Raw genomic sequence first — 19,437 nt, 5'->3', positions numbered from 1 at the left:
CGGTGGGGATATAGAGGCAGAATGTACCTCTTCCAGGTGATACTCGTCCCCAATCCTTGGTTTTATTCTTGTACTGCTTACTATTTGTCTGGGAGTCCTTCCTCGTTTTCTGCCTACTAGAGTCAAGGGTTGGAGTTTTTTTTTTTTTTTTTTAACCACAGTCTGAGTGGTAAGAGTATACAGATGAGCATCCCAGTGTAGCAAAGACAAGTGCTCAGCTAAGGCGGGTTATTAGATTATTTCACAGAGAAACTTCTTAACGGAAAGGACAGTCCTCCCGTCTTTTACTGGACTTGGTACTGCTCAGTGGGTTCAAACCTCGGTGACACAGTATCAAGGATACTGAAAGTGCTGTTGTGATGTCTGTGAAAAAGAAGTTACTTTGTGATTGTATCATAGCCTCATTGGAATAGCAAAGCCAGGAGCAGCCAGGCTACTTATGCAGGGCAGCTGTCAGGCTCAAAGAGTAAACACTTCTTTCCCCAGGGCTTCAAGATCCCAACCGTTCTTGGCAAGATTATAACTTGGGTCTCTAACCTACTAGAATTTTTCTTCACCAGGAAAAAGGTGCACCTTTAGCAGGATAAACCCTGAGACCTGACATCATATGGCTTTCTGTCCTTAACTAGAAGGGCTAATGGAAAGCTCCTTTTGTGCTCCAGATAAAGAAGGAGGAAACACTAGTGTTGGGGTAAGAGCCACGGGCTTCCCACATTCCTCAGCAAGGCCTCCGTAATAAATGACTCCCTTTCTTGGCTGCGATGGCTACCCAGGACATCGCAGTCCCTCCACTCTGCTCACCTGATGTGGCCTTGCACATCTGGGGCATCCTGGTGACCCTGCTGTGCGCCACGAAGGTGCTCTGGGAAGAGGTGCTGTACTGAGAGCCGCTGTCTGAGGAGGTGGAGCTGGTATGGGACAAGCGGCTGTGCTCCTTGTGCGAGGCTGTGGACCGCTGGTACCACTGGCGCAGCTCGTCTGACACTGCAGCACGGCCAGAGCCTTTGTCATGGGCGCCCTCCCGCCCCAACGAAGGAGTCCGCAGGATCTGGGAGCGCGATGGTGTAAGGCGGCCTGCATCACCCTCATCGCCACCCCCACGCCAGCTCTCTTTGAACAGGCCGCCAGCCGTGTAGGAATTAGAGGTCTTGAACTGTGCCTTGACGCTGTAGTGGCCCTCCTGGTCACTCTCCAGGCTGCGCACTACCACGGGTGTGGCACTGCCCTCAATATACAACGGGTACTCCTTGATGCGATACTGCGAGCTTGGCTGGCTCTGGCTGTGCAGGTACACGCCGCCACCCGCGCCTGCAGCCCCGCTGCGTGCTGCCAGGTTGGGCATGCTGCCGGAGCTCGCTGAGCCCAGGGCGCCTGCTGCCCGCTGCCTCTGCCGCTGCCGCTGGCGCGCCTTGGATGGCGAGTCCTCAGCCAGCGTTGAGTAGTTGGCGTTCATCTGCGCCGGGTAGTAGTGCTCTGAGCTCGAGTGACTGGTGCACGACGAGCAGTCATCCATGGGGTCCGAGCCATTGCTGCTACGAGTCCTCGGAGTGTAGAAGTCGGGGCTCCCGGTGTCATTCTCTGAGCCCAGGAGCTTGCCCTGGGACTCCAAGCTGGAGCTCCGATGCCTAAAGTGCAGGGCCAGGCTGTGCAGTCTCGTGGGACTGATGTCTACCGACCTGTGGGGAGACCTCAGGGTTGGTCTTGGGGTTCTGGATCAAAAGGTCCCATGAAAGCCACAGGGCTGGAGTGTAAAAGCCTAGGGGGACTCGGGGCTTCTAGCCAATGGGTTATCCTGGAAAGCCAGGTACTTCCTTAGGTCCCAGGTGAGAAAGGGAGCTAAGAGTCCCTGGAGGCTGGAGCCAGGGAAGTAGATTTACATCTAGGATTTACACAGGGTTTCTGCTAAAAGGTGTTGACCAAAATCCAAAATAGGGCTTTTGCTTTTTAGGGAACCTAAGAATTACTACGTTCTAAGTAGTATGTTAACTCCTTTAAAATGCTGATTATAGGTAAAGAAAACAATTCCCCCATCATACCCCCCCCCCCAAACCAAAACCCAAATCAGTAACAATAAAACCTCTAACTGAGGCACTCTCTGAACCAAATACTGCTCTGGAATGAATATCAATGGCTGTTTCCTATAAGGATCCTAAGATTGAGGGTTGGTGGAACATGGAACCCTAAACAGGAAGGAGACAAATGCCTACTGGTAGTACCAAGACCTTGCTTCTGATCCGCTCTGCTTATCCACCAATAGCAATATGAGATAGATTATGGTACAGAATGCTAGAACTACATATGCAAATTCACAGGGACTCCAGGCTCCACATGCAGAAGTACACAGCCCTAACCAGTAGCCGTCCATGATCTGGCCTTACAACTACTTAGAAAAGGAATGTGCCTTTAATCCCAGCACTGGGGAGGCAGAGGCAGGCAGATATCTGTGAGTTCGCGGCCAGCCTGGTCTACAAGAGCTAGTTCCAGGACAGGCATCAAAAAACTACAGAGAAACCCTGTCTCGGAAAAAAAAAAAAAAGAAAAAGGAAAGAAAAGAAAGAAAAGGAATGTGACTCAGTGAAGCCCATTTTCTGTTCATTCTTTTGAGCGTTATAAATGTAGCGTCCAGAATAGACCATAGGCCTTGTGAGAACGGACTATGAGGACTGGGGAGCAGAGATTAGCCAGGGGTGTATAAGGCCACTGCACTTCCCACATTAACTGGACTAGTCTTTCTGCTTCTACTCCTACTAGGATCCTTGTTTGGTTCTCTCCAGGAGACTGGGATTCTCTGGTTTCACGAGTCCCCAGATAGGAACAGCATCTGTACTGAGTGTCCAGGGTAAAGCGAGCGGAATCCAGTCTGACTAGCTCACCTGTTATTGGGGCTGAAAGGTCTGGACCAGAAAGGTGGATAGTCTGAAGGCCCTGCAGACTCACCTTGTGGAATGGACGTAGTGGGGACTCCGGACGCGCAGGTCTGGAGTGGACGGCATGCTAGACTGGGAATTCCAGTGCGGGAGGCCTCGGATGGGGCTGTTCTGCAAGGAGCTGCTTACTCCTGCCTCAGTACAGCTTCCCGTGCTGGGGAAGCGCTTGTGGCTGCTGCAAGCAGAGAAAAGCCAAGCTGGTCAGGCTGATATGATGTGGCACTGTCCCCAGTGACAGGGGCTGACCAGCGTGGGACAGTGGGTCTAACTGGAGGGAAAGCTTGCCCAGGACGCCAGCTCTCACTGTCCCACTGGAGGGGGCTTTGTCCCCTCCGCCCCTGCAATCAGCCCAGGGCATTGTTCCTGTTCAGGCACCCTGTTGGGGCTGTGTACTTAAGGAAAATGAGGACAGCAGAAGCAGACCTAAAACAGCTTCCAAGTAGCCATCTCTATGGTGCTGGTATTAACCTAGCAGTGAGCTGCTAAAGTGTGCCTTTCATTACTGCAGCTTGGCTCCAGACACCGGCTGGTAGGTAGATGGTTTAGGTTCTGCACCACCTTGGGGATCCTCTGATTTTGGCAAAGGGGACTCTCCTTTGCCATTCTGGAATACTGCTGGCTACAATTTCCTAATTAATTCCTGTGGAATTTAACGGCATTAAAGCCATCTGCCAACAGGTTGATTGTGAGCCAAACCTTTGGATTTTCCCCTTTGGATGAGAAATCTGTACTTCTCCGAGCCGACAGCAGAGGGCTTTGTGAGCAAAGGAAGGGAATAGACGCTGTGGGTGTTGTGTAGGGCCACCCTCGGACTCTGCCAGACACCCCACTTGGGTGCTGCGACCCAGCTCACCTGGAATGACCGTGGGAGGAGCGTTTCTTCACCTTCTCATAAGGCTCGTCTAAGGAGGACTCGCTCCACATTTTGGGCTTTAGGGGTGACTTGTCGTAGTCGGTGCGGTGATAGTGCATCTGCCTGAGCCCCTCCAGGGACTGCGGGGGAGGAGGCCTGTTGTGCGATGATGGTGGCCGAGGAGGAAGTCCCTTGTGCGGAGACTGTAGGGGGGACAGTGTGCTGGTAACCTGAGAGTCTTCTGTCAAGACAGGAAGAGGAGGGAAGGATCAGCGTCACCGGTCCCACAAATCCAACCCACACATCTGTGCCTTGGGAGCTACACATCAAAATATGCCCAAGGACCTTGATGACCCTGCCTCGACTGCTGGTCAATACAGGGCAGGAAGTATCACTTTTAGTTGAGTACGAAGAAAGTCTGAATTGGATTCAGTGCCCCAAGAAGTGATCACTTCATATTAAACAGGCAAAGGTCGTATTTAATTGCCTATTTTTTTTTTTTTTTTTTTTTTTTGGTTTTTCGAGACAGAGTTTCTCTGTGGTTTTGGAGCCTTTCCTGGAACTAGCTCTTGTAGACCAGGCTGGTCTCGAACTCACAGAGATCCGCCTGCCTCTGCCTCCCAAGTGCTGGGATTAAAGGCATGTGCCACCACCGCCCGGCTTGGCCTAATTTTTTTTTTTTAATTGGTGCTAAGGAATGAACCCAGGGCCTCAGATGTGCTAAGCAAATGCTCCTGCATGGAGCTGTGCCATGATATATGTTTGAAGAGACACTAGACATATCTTGTTTGCTTTGGGGGGGGGGAGTTAACCTTCCTGAGGATTCTATCTACTCTGTTAATCAGCGTGTCCTCAGGGTTTGAATGACAGCTGGCACCCAGTAGGTACTCAATAAATATTTGTCGGAGGAAACAAAATGAATCGCAAGTGTATCTGTCAAGGGTAATTTAGTGCAGGCAAAACTGGTTCTCTCCCAGCCATGGTCCCCCCACAAGCTACTTAAATTCTTTACAATCTTTTCTGGCATATTTAGTCCTGTGATGTCGGGATGGAGCCCAGGGCCTCGTCCATGCTAGGCAAGTGCTCTCCACTGAGCTATATGCTCAGCGCTGATCAACTTGTTTTGGGGAAAAAAGGTCTCAGTCCCAACAGCACCCTAGCCCTGCCATCTCTGGGGTGCAACCCAGCACATCTGTATGCTGGATGACCTCGAAAGGAAGCAAAGCCATTTATTTAGTCAAAGAAAGAGGTGTTTCACCAGGCATGGTGGCTCTGGCCTGTAATTCCAGCACTTGGTAGATAGAGGTAGGCAAATCAAAAGTTCAAGGCCAGCTTCAGTTACACAGTGAGTAGTTCAATGTCATTATGAGCTGTCTAGGACCTGGTCCCATTAGAAACAACAATCCCCAACCAAAAGGTGCCTGGAAGGAAATGAGCTCTGGGCAGGCAGAGAAGGAAGGAAACTGGGTAGAAATGTGGAGGGGAGGGATAGGGACGGGGAGGGGAGGGGAGGGGATATCAGCAGGAGGAGCCATTCAGCTGGGGGAGAGGGCAAAGCCCAGGAGGGAAGAATTCTGAGTGAGCCCAGATAGCAAGAGACCTTGAATTCCAGACAAGGAGTTGAGATTTGGCCTAAAAGCTACAAGAAAACTTTGATAACTTAAGCATAGATGTGTCAGGAGAGACAAGGGAGGGTTTATGAAGAGACAATGATGGGAACCCGAGGTGCAGTGGCTTCAGGAGTAGAATGGAATGCTCACAGGGGGGAGTGGGGGGGCACGGGGGAAATCAACCAGTCATTTGTAGGATCCTATATCCACTTTCAACTCTTGATTCTTTCATGGCCTAATCCTCAGTCCCCCTAATTCAAAGGCTCTGGCGTTGTCCCTCAGGTCAGACAGGAGGAGGGTCCCTAGCGAGCGAGAGCCTGAACTGGGAACACAGGACACAAGAGGAGGCGATTACAGTTCTCAGGAGGTCAGGGGCCTAGGACATGGGGCAAAGCTGTAATTGTGATGTCTCAGCTAATGACTGAGTACAGCCCTGGAAACTACCAGCACAATGGAACTTCAGCAGCTCGCTTCTTCCTTGGCAGACTAGGGTGGCAGGGATCAGTGGTAGGACCGGAGGTCTCATGTTCCAAACAGGCTTCTGTGTTCTCATGGAAACCATGTCTTTCCCATCCACTAATGCAGCAGACAGTAAAATTTGACCATCAGTTCCTAACAGCAAGGTCAAGACAACTGGGCAAGTAGCTCCCCTGGCTTTCCCCACATCCAGACCGACGGTTATTACTGTGGCAATTATTATTATTGTGACTTGGGTAGGTCTTTTATGTTTCTTGTCTCAATAGCCACTCACCACTGGCTGCCTGAGGTTTTCCTAGAGGGCAAAAAAATGAACTACCAGTTAATAGACTTCCATATAATTAGTGCCCCCGATGCCCAATGTTGTGGTTTAACAACCACAGGAATAGCTTGGAAATGGTTCTAAGTCTGGAATGCTTGTTTCTGCTCTGGGGGCAGGAGGGGTTTTCAACTCTGATTTCCTAAGACCCGACCAAGAAAATATCCTGGCAGTTGCCAGATTTAAGAATCCAACAGGATATAAAACAACAGTTTCCACGGTTGCCCAAGTCACAAAAGGGACATTCCCATTTCTGTCTCAGAGAAGACAGCAGATAGGCCAACTCCTTCCTGGAGCTCAGACTCCCATAATCTTTGTTATGTAGCCCAAATCAAGTCTATCTCTTTCCTTGTATGTCAGCACTGCCAAAAGGAAGATATACATGATGAAGACTCTTGTGCATATTTTTTTTTTTTTTTTAGTCCTGAGGATAGAACTCAGGTCTTTGCACATAGGTAAGTACTCTAACAGTGAACTGTACTCCCAAACCCTTGTTTGTTTTTGACTCAAGGTCAACTTGCTATATTGCTCAGGTTGGCCTTGAACTTTTGATCCTCCTGCCGGGGTTACAGGATTAAAGGTACCATGCCAGTCAAAAAAAATTTCTTTGGTTATTACAAAAACAAAATACCATTTCATGAATATCACTCGGGGTATCCAACTTTCTGGCTTATGTGGGCCATATTGGACCAAGAGTAAATTCTCTTAGGCCATACATTGCAGAATTGTCCAGCCCATGGCCCACAGGTTATCAGAGCACACATGCGTGTATTTTCTATGCTATTGGAACACAGGGGCTGCATGTGGTCCACAGACTGCAGAATGGATAAACCTGGATGACAAGTGTCAAGGTAGCCGTCACTCTGAGCCCAGCAGTGACTCCTGGGGAAGGGAAGAGCCTGCAAAGAGTTCAGTCACTGTCTCTGCCTGCCTCTTCTTGTCTATCAGGCCATTCCCAGGCTGCATACAGAAAAATCTGGGTTTAACCCGGATTCCACTTTTAAGAGCAGGGAACGGACAAACCTACCATCTTCAAGAACAAGGGCATCGGAGAGGGAGCTGTCTTCACTGGCGATATTTCCATCTAGAAGACAAAAAGTGGAAGTCCACAGGGTTGTTAATACACTCTGGAAACCAAGCCTGTGTGTAGGAAAGAGCAGCCTGCCCTCCTCCCCTGCCCTGGCAACACTCACCCATCTTTTTTTTTTTTTTTTCTCATCAGCAAGGAAAGAAGGCATGAAACAAAGATGCTGTTGGGTGTTTCCCTTGACAGTCCCTGTGGTGGGTTATGAGCACACCCTTCCCACCCAGCTACGCAATGGGCCCTAGTCTTTGTGTACTTATGCCCTTGTTCACCAGATACCGTGGCTCAGCATGTCATAGAAAGGTGGTGGGGCCTGGGGAAGCCACATCATTGTCCTAGAACAAACTCGGGGCAAGTACCAGCTGAACCAAAGAAACCAGCAGCTGTTATTCAACAGATCTGAAACTAGGGGAGGGCACTTAGTTTTGCTCACATGGCAATAAATGGTTTCTCAATGAACTTAAGTCATTGGCAGAGAAAACAAGCTTGCTAAATACAGACTCCATCTCTCTCGATTATCTTCACAGTCACCATTCAATTAAGGAACGCGCCTGAGAGGGAAACAGTAAAATGATCTCCCTCCCACTGGGGAAACTGAGGTACTCTCAGGAAAGCAGGTTTGTCTGCAGTGACTCTACTCCCTGGGAAATGTCAGCAAAGGTCCATCCAAAGTCTTCGGATTCTGGGCTTAGCGTTCTGCTCTTAAGATGAAACGTTTGCCAGGGATCTAAGGAGACTGCACATTCCCAACACAGATGGGCCTGCCTCTGTGATGAAAACATTACTCCGTGGTGGCAGCAATGCAAGGAAGGCAGATTCTTGAGCTTAACAAAAAATGGCTGGAGGCTCACACGGAAGGAGTCGGGAGCTGGCATGAGTAACAATTTAGGAGCCAGTGCTGCTGCAGACCCAAGAGAATAGCCTTCACTCAGCCGACCTCAGAATGGGCTCCCGAGGCCACCTGGTAAGACAGGCTCCCACAGGCTGCTCTTCCCAGACATAGCTCCGATGGGTCTTCTAGATGTTTCTACAGAGCAGGGAAGTTCAAATGCCTTTGAGGAGGCCCCAAAGGAGGCAATGACAAAGAAGAGCTGACTCACTGTGGCCCTGTTAGAAAGTGGGGGAAAGTTCCATTTTCATGGCAAAGGACGACAGAATAAGATATAAAAGATGGGCACTTCTTAGTTCCTAGAGCAAATGGCCCATCCCTTCAGGGCCTGGGCAAGTGTCAAAAGTGATACTGAGGTTCTATGTATGGTCTCTTTCATCTGTGCCTCACATGCAATTGATTATTAGGATGGAGCATCAGGATTACCCATTCCCTTTTATGGATGGACGATAAGGTAGTCGGGGAAGAGACGGTTTAGATCCTGCCAGGATCTGGATTAGGACCTAACAGGACCTGGTTGTTGGGGAGCAGGGCAGGAGCTTGTGGGTGGCACTGACCGTCTATGACCAGTGACGCCCTCTGGGTGGGTTTCTTCCCTGACTTGATGCGGTTCTCGTTGATTGCATTTTCAATCTCCTGCAGCTTCTTCAGTGCATTCAGATAAGAGGTTTTTCTTTGCTTCTTCAGTTTTTTGCTGACATTGGGGTCACTGGCTAGGCGGCGGGCAGCCTCCGTGATCTGGGACTGAATTGCAAACTCTCGTTCTAGGCGTTCCAGCTCAGCTTCCTGTGGGAGGGAAAACCAATGCTTACAGCTTCCAAAGATCCTGCTGCCCAAGGAGACCCCACCTTGCCCGCCTCTAGGCCAGACCTCTGCCCCAGTTTTTCTGATCTTCCTTTCTCCCACCTCTACCAGTGACTGTTGAAGACCCAGCCTTAGAGAAAATTCCAGAATCCATTGCTATCATTTTCTTTCTCCTTGGAGCATAAGATACAGCATGACTTCTGGAACAGCCTTCTGCTACTGCCCTCTGGGGTTTGTTCATGCGTGAACATCTCCTGATCCTCCCACGTATGCCCTGTCATGCATCTTTGTGTGTCTCACATTAGGACGTATCCCCACTCACCTGGGTGACTTCTGGATGCTCCTTCTGCAAGCCCTAACCCTTCTTTTCACACTTGTGTGTTCATAAAAGCCCTTCCGGGCCCTCTAGGAGGCTAAGTGATGTGGGGGTGGGTAGTGGAACCAGTTTTCCCCTGCTCCTAGGGTAGATTTTGGGCTCTCTCCCTTCCTGCCTTCTTGTGCAACTCCCCCCCCCCTCTCTCTCTCTCCCCCCCCAATTGGCCCTTTTATCAAGATGAGTCTCTCTTGTTTCTGGGCCTAGGAGAAACAAGGCTATGGATGCCAGATATGCCTGGGAGACCCAGAAGATGGTACCCCATATGGAGCATGTGCGGCTGGCCTACTGTTCGGGTATCTCCTCTGCAGATGGATGCACACCAGGTGATGCTAGAGATGAAGGCAGACTCTGCCTGTTGTTAGCATCTGTGGATGGATGCAGAAGCCCCTTAAGTACCACACAGTTCAGTTCTCTATTTCTTCTCTTCCCTGGTTTTGGGGCTGTGCACGTAAACTCTCCCTTGAGCTTGGCTACCAGCTGTTGGCACTGCTCTAGAAAGTTTGGTAGCCTTTAGTCAGTGAGTTCCAGCTGGAAGAGGTAGAGGGCTGGGAATGTGGCAGGCTAGGAGGGGTTGGGGCTGATAACTCCGCCTCCTGCCCAACTTCCCGGTTTCCTGTCCAACAACGTGAAGATGTAGCAAGGCTCACCACAGGCTCCAGCCTCCAGGCTCTCCTTCCTGCTGAAAGGCTAGTCCTTGAAAGCACGAGCCAGAATAGAACCTTCTTCCTCTTTTATGTTGCCTCTGTCAGACATTTTGTCGTGGTAACGAGGAAGTAAACTGACTGACTAGTGGAACGGCAATAGTTACTCTGGAGTTTTGAGTATCCGGTGGGTGCAAGGGCACTAGCAGCCTGGGCGTGTTCTAGAAACTCCTAGGAGATATGGGCTCCAATAAAGCCATACTGCACAAACCTGTGATGAACACGGCTTCTCTTTTCCCGGGACCACACATGACCACTGAAGAGCACATGTCTTGTCCTGGGCGATTTGGAGTTACACTGAAGTTTGGCAGGGAGCGACCAAACTAAGGGAGGAGTCTGCCATGTTTCCTGGACCCCACGTCTTCTATGATGGTGGCCCGACAATGTGCCTCTGAGCACAACCGACCAGGCTGGGTGTGTGGGGAGGGTCTACTAAGGAAAATACTCTTGGCCTGATTTCAATGACTTTTGAGCACTACAAGTCTAGAAGAGGCAGGAACCAGGAGTGGGAGGGAAAGTAAGGGCTGAACGGAACCACTTAGAGAGACAATAAACTCTTTCCAAATCCTTCCAGTGCTGGACACACTTGTTCTCTCAGAGGAAGCAGGATATCAACATGGACTCCTGCCCAGAGCCTTGGGACAGGGACAAACCTCAGCCTATGAATTGGGCTCCCTGAAGCAACTGTTTTGGGGCAGTTATGATAGCTCTGGTCCAAGACACTGACCCTGAGATTTGCAGGCAGAACAAGTCTTGAGATTCCAACTGAGTCAAGGACAGGACTGAAAGCCTTGTCTGAGGAAGGGGTCATAGGGCAAGGAGAGCCAGAGGGATGCAGAAAAGCTGCGACAGCGCAGAGCGAGAGCGAGTCCCTTCCCGTCGGGAGGAAGCTCTGCAGAACTCTGCCTGCTGCTTCCTCTGCGGAATTTCAGAAAGATGTACAAGGGCCAGCAAGGAGTTCTCAGAGCCCTGGAGCCAGCTTTCTTGAAAAGTGGAGAACACTACAACACAGCAATGTGAAATTCAGGCGCGGAAGATCACTCGTCAAACACGGGGTGCTGAGATGACGATCCAGCTTTGGGAGACGTCCGACCACGTGGTGCTGGAAGTCACTCCCCTCTTCGGCATCTCATCTCTCTTTGCAGCAGCTGTTCGCTGGGCATCGGGCATGTGTTAAGTATCCAGAGAAATATTCTTCTAGTCCATTTAATCCGAGTGATAACCCAGAGACGTCAGCACCAGGAACTTGACCGTAGGGAAGAGGAAGCGGCCTGACTAGGCGTCACTTTGTATGAACCACTCTGGTGTGCCCAGCAGGCCCTCCACCTGCACGCTGACCTTATTTTAGGAGTATGTCCTTCTCCAAGTTCCTTAAAAAACTAAAAGTACTTTACTTTTCTTTCCCTTCGTGGCGGCTACTTTAGTTGTCGAATGTCTGTGAGCGAGTTCCTAGACTAAGTTAACTGGAGTGGGAAGAAGCTCCCTCAATGTAGGTGACACCATTCCATGAGATGGAGGAAGTGAGCGGAGCACCAGTGCCCACCGCTGTCTGCTTCCAAACTGTGTGCCAGCTGCCTCACACTCTGCCCAAGCCTTCCCAGCCATGACTGTATCCTCAACTGTGAGCCAAAGTAAGCCGGCCGACCTCCCTCCCTCCCTCCCTCCCTCCCTCCCTCCCTCCCTCCCTCCCTCCCTCCCTCCCTCCCCGCTTTCCACTGCTTTTGTCAGGCCATTTTATCCCAGCAACAAGAAACATAGCTAATGTGCTAAGAGGCTTTGCGTCCAGAAGTTGTCTTGAGTCTTCTGTTCGCTAGCTCATTAATCAGTAACTCTAGTCGGAAGAAATTTGGGAAGACCTGAGACCTGAATGTAAACCTGGCTTTTTGTTTCTCTTCAACAAGGGCCGGATACTTTGTGTGTTTATTTATTTTTTTTCAAGACAGTGTCTTCCTGTGTAGTTCTGACCATCCTGGAACTCTCTCTAGACCAGGCTTGCAGGGAAGTCACAAAGATCCGCCTGCCTTTGCCTCCCCAAGTGCTAGGATTAAAGGCCTGAGCCACCACGCCCAGCTGAGCTTTGATTACCCTCAAATCTGAATTCTCTAGTCCCAGCCCTCACCAGTGTACCACCCAACGACAATAACAATCATGTTGAAATATGGCTTTTCCAGTTACAGATGACAAGGGTCCTGACAGACCCTGGACAAGTGTAGGATGCAATGTCCAGGCAGTGATTTTAGCAGCCATGTGACTTAAGATGAAGGGCAGACCCTTTTGTCTTTCCCCAGACAATGAGAACTGTGCCTGGAGATTGGCTTCTTCCCTGTTTTCTTCCACAGGCCAAGGCATCAGGCAAGACCAAGCGTAACAAAGGGCTGGGAGGTCATTACAAAGACAGGTCTATTTGTATGTTACTGAAATATTCTCCCCAATCTTAACTGACCACTTGCACCTGATATTCAGTATTAGATAAACAATGTCAACAGAGATCCACTGGGAAACACTAAGGCAATCAGAGTCATTTATAAAGAGAAGCCATATAGCAACTAGCAAGTTCACCCAAGAAAGGGTGAAAGGGAAAACATAGTCATTTGGAAACAATGAAGAGATTACACAGAACCTAGTAGCTACAGCAAAAGGGGTGATGGGAAACTCAGCCACGCCAGAGGAACATACCTCTCCTTTAGGCAGAATTTTCTGTTCGTCTAGCTTGAAGGCTGTTCCAATTCTTCTCCGAACAACAGGTGGTTCCTCTCCTGGATCCAGGGGATATTCGACAGGTAGTTTGCCTGTGAGCTCCTGCGTGTGCAGAAGAACATTCAGAGAGCTTGGCTAGGACACACATCCATCACCAATCTGATGCACAGGTAAGGCCCCTTAGCATTGAGCACTAAGCGTAAATAAGAGTTCATTTTGTAGCAGGACCTGGCAGTAGAGATCTGCAACCAGCTACTCAGGCGTCTGAGGCAGGAGGATCACAAACTCAAGACCAAGCTGGCCAACTCATGAAACCCCTCCAAAACAAAACAGCCCCACTAAAAAAGATTTGCAGATATAGTTCAGTGGAAGTGACTTTGTCCAATATGTCTGAAGCCCTGAGTTCAATCCCCAGTGTTGGGGAGGAGCAGGAGGAAGAATTCACGTTAGGAAATTTAACCTCTACAAAAAAATGAATGAGCAAATGAGGGCAAATGCCACTCCTCTCTCTACAGAACAGATATGCATTGGGCTTTCCCTTCCCCCCCCCAAAAATAAACTTCACTTGGACTTTATAGAAGTCCATTTTCATTCATTTGCTGATCTAGTGAGTGTCTCCCGAGAACCTACCACATGTGACAATGGCCACACAGCCGGTAAGCAGCAATCAACAGTTGTGCTTTGCATATAAGGTTTTCTTTCATTGTTGTTCTGCTTTGTTTTTTGTTTTTCTCTCTCCCCAAATGAGTTTTCTTATGGAGAGTACTGTTTGGCACATGCCAGGAAACTGCATTATCAAGACTGAATATGCTGACCACCATTTGACACTGGTCCCATATACAGCAGCAGGCTGAACTTAAAGACAGTGACCTCTCCAGGTGTGATGTTGCAAACCTGTATCCCCCAATACTCAGCAGGACTATGAGTTCAAGGCCAGTCTTAGCTACAAAGCAAGACCTTGTCTCAAGCAAAACAAAACAAAACCTCTAACTTTTGTGTGAGAGTTTTAGTAAAAACTAAGCATGAACAGATGATTTATATGTATGTATGTGTAGATACACACACACACACATATCAAAGAAATTCTGGAACTCTAACTGTTGTGGGCACAATGATAGTGAGTAGGTGACAGATTCAACAGTAACCCTGGGTAAGCATAGGCTGCTTGAAGAATAACTCAGGGGGCTGGAGAGATGGCTCAGTGGTTAAGAGCACTGACTGCTCTTCCAGAGGACCCGGGTTCAGTTCCCAGCACCCACATGGCAGCTCACAACTGTCTGAAGATCCAGTTCCAGGGGATCTGACACCTTCACACCAGTGCACATTAAATAAACAATAAGAAATATTTTAAAAAAGAATAACTCAGAATTAGAAGGCCGAGCATTAGTATACTAAGAGTTCAAGGCCAGTCTTAGCTACAAAGCAAGACCTTGTCTCAAGCAAAACCACACTGTGGAAGCCAGATTGGAAGGCGAGAAGTCACTCTCCAGCACCAGGAGAGGATGGAGATGCCACTTTGTGCATTCACCAGGCACATCTGGGCAAGCACCAGCTCTGGCTCTCTGACCCTGAATCAACAGGATGCCACCGGATGCCACAGCGCGTGGCTGTGATGTGGAAGAGCTCAGAAGTGTCCTTCTGCCACTCGTCATCCACAGAGAGCATCTGTGTTCGGAGCCCAGGCCTGAGTGCCCACAGCAGGAAAAGTCAAATCACAGGAGGCGCCCTGAAGCTCTTCTCATGATGTGGCAGGCTGACTACACAGCTACGTGTGCCTATGTGGTATGTGTGTGCCCAAGCACCCCCTTCCTGGGCCTCTCCAGTGTTCACAGCACTGAATATGGCTCCTTGCACCTTCTTTCCTTATGAAGGCATTTTAGAATTTTAGAGCAGGATGGTCCCCTCTTTGGATGAGTGCCTCTGCAATATTCAGCCTTAAAAAAAATTAAAAGGTTCAAGCGCTTCTCAGATAATCATATGTTTGTGACTTCTTACCTGCTCCCTGCCTAGACCTTGTACAAATAAGAACCTGCTAAGATTGTTGTTTTAATATATATAAATAACAAACTGTCAGGTCTTCCTGTTCGGAAACTTAGGAAAAGGAAAGAGAGGTTGTTAACGTTGCCGTGGAGCTGTGACTCTAAAGTGTTTGTGGTTTCAGTCTATATTTCTAAAACGGGGCTACTGATTTTCCACCATCTGCTTGGCAGGACCCAGGTCAAGGTCTCAATTCTCCAGATATTTAATCTGATTTCATAGGTAACGAGAGCCGCATGGTGGGGAAGTAATTTAATGCATGGCAGTGGGCCCTCTGGCTGTAGGACACCCGGGGCTCCCACACGGCCTCATTCTGGCTGCCCTCTTCCCAAGGGGCCAAACAGCATTTCCTGTTCCCTGAGCCTGGAGGATCTTAAAGCCGAGAGGTGGTGGTCGTGGTGGTGGTGTGGGAAGGGGAGGGCGGGTGTGTGTGAGGCCCCTTTATCTCACATGGGCCAAGAGTGAAAATAGGCACACGTGCACAAGGCTTTGGGTTACTGCTACCTAAGTTATATTTTCTGTTCTCAAAGCTATAGGAAGTGGGAGCTTTTGTTGTCCTTAGGATGCATTTGTGCAACTTTTATTGTACGTGCTGGTCTTGCCTTGACATGTTCCTTACATGCTGTAATGTATATTCCTTGCTTGCTTTAGGGACTTCTTTTATTAAACACAAAATAAGGCTTTACAAATTATGAAAGGCAGACACCAAAGCCCAGACATTTTTTTTCCCTCTCTCCTTCAAGCATAGTCTTTGTAAAAATGTTGCTAATATTCACAGTATCACGTGGCTCATTCCCCCAGCCAGGCCCACGGCTTTCCTGATTTGCAATGGATCCGTGCTAATGTGGTCCTGCCTCGAGCGAGCTCCGGTTTAAATCAATCCAGACATAATTAAGCCAAGTTGAAATGTAATGTGATCTCACTCTCCGGCCCACTGTTTCATTCTTCCTGCTGCAAAGCATTATTATCTGGGGGGAGGAGAATCCGCCTCCTGGATTTAGTTAGGGACCCTCTTTAGACTTGCCATTCAGAACTGTTTACCCACGGAGCTTTCGGTCATGGTCTGTGGAGCACAACCACTCCCAGGAGAGCAGCCCCACGCTGTGCTCACGTGAGGCACACGTACATGTGTGTGCGCGCACACACAACACACACATGCATGACCGTATGTGTTACGCTAAGAACGAAGCCTGCAAGCACTGCTAACTAAGAGTTATGGAATAAACATTAGAAGGGAGGAATGGACATTTCAATGAATGTCGAAATGAATTGTGGGAGCCTCTACAAGCTGATTGAAATTGGGACCTGCCCCACATAAGGCTGAAGGAGACAGTCGGTGTGGGGAATGGGGTGCGTACACTTGCCATAAGTCACATGTGGTGGTCACAAGACAACTCTTGGGTGTCAGCTCTCCTCTTCCAGCTTGTTTGAGACAAGGTCTCTTTTGTGGCTTGTTACTGAGTATGCTCGGCCAACTGCCTCCCCTCTTGCCATAGAGATTACAGGCGGGTTCTTCTCTGCCAGGCTTTTATCTAGGTTCTTGGGATTCAACTGATGTCCCCATAGTTGCAAAGCAAGTGCTGTATCCTTTAAACCATCTCTCTAGCCCAGCGCAACATTGCTTTACATAAAAGTTAAATGAATCACTATGTTAGGTCACTAGCCTAGCATGTATGAGGCCATAAATTCAAGCCCGATAACACAAAAACAACCAAAAAAAAAAAAAAAAAAAAAAAAAAAACCAACAAGCCACCACTACCTCCCCACCACCACCAAACTAGGGAAAGAATCAATTTTCATAAAGAAAGAGCTACAGAAACAGTAGATCACCATGTTTAAAGTGATTACTGTGTATCTCAGGTGACATCCTCTTGCCTTTGTTGATCTCCAGTGATGTTACCTCACATCCAAAAAGACAAACTCTGAAGAAGCAAAGCTATCCCAGCAATAAACGGAGGCATAAGCTCCCGCGAAGGAAGACCGTGGTAGGCAGTGTCCTGTGAGGACATGTCCTGTGCACTGCGGTGTGCCGTGCATGGTTTGGGGACTGTTAAAGTGACTTGTCATTTAGCCTCGGGGTGTGTGTGTATCATACATAAGATTCAGCTAGTGACTGTTTTCACTGACACTGGTGTTCCCTCAGTACCTTGCTTCTAACAAAGTATATCACTGGAGGTGCCGGTGTTCCCAACACTGGGGAGGGAGAGCACTTGTTTTCCTGAAAGACAGTCTGTATTGTCTCCACCCTGTCTTTGTCCCTCCCGAAGATGTATGACTTGACAAACAACACAGACTTAATTGCTTACAGCTTCCCGGAGACACAATCTCTTCAGTTCCTCCAGCCTCTGGCGCAGCGTCTCCTCCAGAGCTTCCTGCCTGGATTTCAAGGCAGCCAGCATGTCTTTCTTGGCCGACTGTGAGCTATCTGATTCCTGAGACCCTGTCAATAAACAGCAGGGTTACTAGGCCAACTGACAGGGGACATACATCTGGACCACTAATGAATTTCACTGGCGCTCACACTGCGGATATGGGATTTACCCCGGGAATCAAGGAGCGTGAAGTGAGACAGGTGTGCAGTGTTCCAAGCATGAGGGGTGAATTCCAATACCACATGGAATATATAGCTGCTCAGGGGGCTGGCGGGAAAGCTGACACTCCTGAACAAGAACGCTGTCATTTCGGATTATCTCAAGACACGCCGCGTACCTGTTTTGCTCACACCAGCCAATTTTAATATGGTTTACACGAGAAAGGGGGAAAGTTAAGTTCAAGTAAATGTTAGCAATCTCAATAGAGGTTTTAAATTTCCTTTTGTCTGCTGGAAGATGCTGATTTTTGCTTAGTGCAAAGATAATATCTGTTTACAGTAAACTATCTAAAAACATAGACAGGTATAAATTCATTATGCTGGGTGGACGGCTCAGTGGATAAGTAACCGATAAACTAGGCGCCCAGAGATAACTATCAGGTTATGTATTTCTTTTGGTCTTTCTGCCCAAAGGGACACACGCACACACATCCACGCACATTAGAATTAGAATTCTGTCCATTATTTTATCTCAGTGTTGTATCCTGAGAAAATTCTCTCCTAATGGAGAGAATGTAGCATAGAGGGATGCATACGCTTCAAAAGACATACACATTTTCCACGCTCTCCTGGCTAGAATATCTGCATGACGATTCACTCAAACAGCAGGCTGCTAGATATGAAAACTTTTTAGAAGGCAACATCATGAACCAAACAAAGGAAAAGTGAACCGAAAATGCCAACTGGAGGAATTTAGCTTAGATCAGAAGAATAATGTCTGGGCTGCATTGTCTGGCTCCTGGCGCAGGTTTCTTGCAGTGAGGCTAGTGGCCCTTCTTACCTGGTTGGGGGTATGGAAAGCATGATGTCCCAGAAACAGCCAGGCTAATGGCGGCATTCCTTCTCACACCCACACCAGAACTGTTAGATATGAGCAGGTATTACTGAACATGCATCGAGGGGGCTCAGCATACACCACCAGCAGCATCCAATCATCTACACACCTAAAAAGCTGGGTATATGCCTGTAACCCCAGTGTCTCAGGATGCTGAGGCAGGAGGAACACAAGTTCAAGACCAGCCTGGGCTACAGAAAGCCAGCTCAGAGACTTCCATTAACATAGTTAAACGTGAACATCTCTCCAGCGAAAGGTGCAACACCTTGCTGGGAACAAGCAGAGCTGTAAACAGACGGAGGTGACTACTGTGGACCTGGATCCAGATGTTAATGTTCTGTAGATGTCAATTCACCATAAATTAAGCAATATAAGAAATGCAATCCTAATAAAAATCCCAGCAGGACTTTGTGGCGGTGGAGTGGGGTTTGGAACTGCCTTCCCATAACAGACAACCTTGGATGGTTCAGTGATCAGGTACTGGAGGCTGGCTCCATTGGTAAAGACGTCTCAGAATCCCAAGACATTAGAAGACTTCTACACCTTTGCACTGAGCAGCTCTGCTAGACCCAAGCACCTATAAACATGCTGTGCTATTCTTTGAGATCTCTGATCAGGGAGCCCATATTCCCTTACTCCCCGTTCTTTCAAATGATCCCTATAATCCGAATAATGAAGAATGAATGATCAGCATCTAAGCACAATGTGACTCTGGCTCATCCTTTGCTCTCTTCCTTTTCTGACTCATTTGAGCTTGAAATTGAAGACATCTATCACCGTAAGAACAAATCATCCTTGAGCATCCCCAGGAGCAAAGAAATACTGTCAGCTGTGTACTTGGGTACTATAATTAAATTGTACCTCATTTTAGTGAAAAAAAAAATCCACTGCCTGTATTGTATATTATTCTGTTACGGACGCTACCTTCCAAGCTTTGAGTCATGCTGTAACTCTTTCCCGAGTTTTTGACATGCTTTAGTTGCAGGTGTCCAAATTCAAGAGCCAACTACGGCACACACTTGGTCTTTGCTGAGACGCCATTACCTCATGGTTCTCACAGACTAAATCCAGATGTGCCTTTCTCAGGTATCGCAGCACTGGGTCTTATTGCAGGCTCCCCGCTTTCGCCAGTGGTTCAGATTTCTCATATCCCTGGGCCCACTACTTGGTGCTTATCAACGCTAAACCCTCCCCAGGCTGTGTACATCTAACGCAACCTGGAAAAATCATTATGAATC

At 48.5% G+C, this 19,437-nt stretch overlaps 1 protein-coding gene across 5 annotated transcripts in view; it reads right to left on the bottom strand.

Annotated features, from left to right (window-relative positions):
• The window catches only part of Frmd4a (FERM domain containing 4A), a 312,601-nt gene that overhangs the window by 7,989 nt on the left and 285,175 nt on the right, over nucleotides 1–19,437 (bottom strand). For all 5 annotated transcript variants that reach the window (XM_050150459.1, XM_050150454.1, XM_050150456.1 and 2 more), the window contains 7 exons: nucleotides 17,081–17,214; nucleotides 12,717–12,839; nucleotides 8,717–8,945; nucleotides 7,214–7,270; nucleotides 3,781–4,021; nucleotides 2,938–3,102; nucleotides 802–1,676 (listed from right to left, as the gene is read on the bottom strand). In XM_050150459.1, the coding sequence (XP_050006416.1) occupies nucleotides 802–1,676; nucleotides 2,938–3,102; nucleotides 3,781–4,021; nucleotides 7,214–7,270; nucleotides 8,717–8,945; nucleotides 12,717–12,839; nucleotides 17,081–17,214 (1,824 nt within the window). The remainder of the gene's footprint in view (nucleotides 1–801; nucleotides 1,677–2,937; nucleotides 3,103–3,780; nucleotides 4,022–7,213; nucleotides 7,271–8,716; nucleotides 8,946–12,716; nucleotides 12,840–17,080; nucleotides 17,215–19,437) is intronic.

The sequence above is a fragment of the Alexandromys fortis genome, unplaced genomic scaffold (genome assembly GCF_014885135.2).
Source record: "Alexandromys fortis isolate MF-2015 unplaced genomic scaffold, M_Fortis_MF-2015_v1.1 scaffold_69, whole genome shotgun sequence".
Classification (NCBI taxonomy): Eukaryota; Metazoa; Chordata; class Mammalia; order Rodentia; family Cricetidae; genus Alexandromys; species Alexandromys fortis.
Note: the sequence above shows the minus strand (reverse complement) of the source record. Positions and strands in the feature narration are given on the sequence as shown.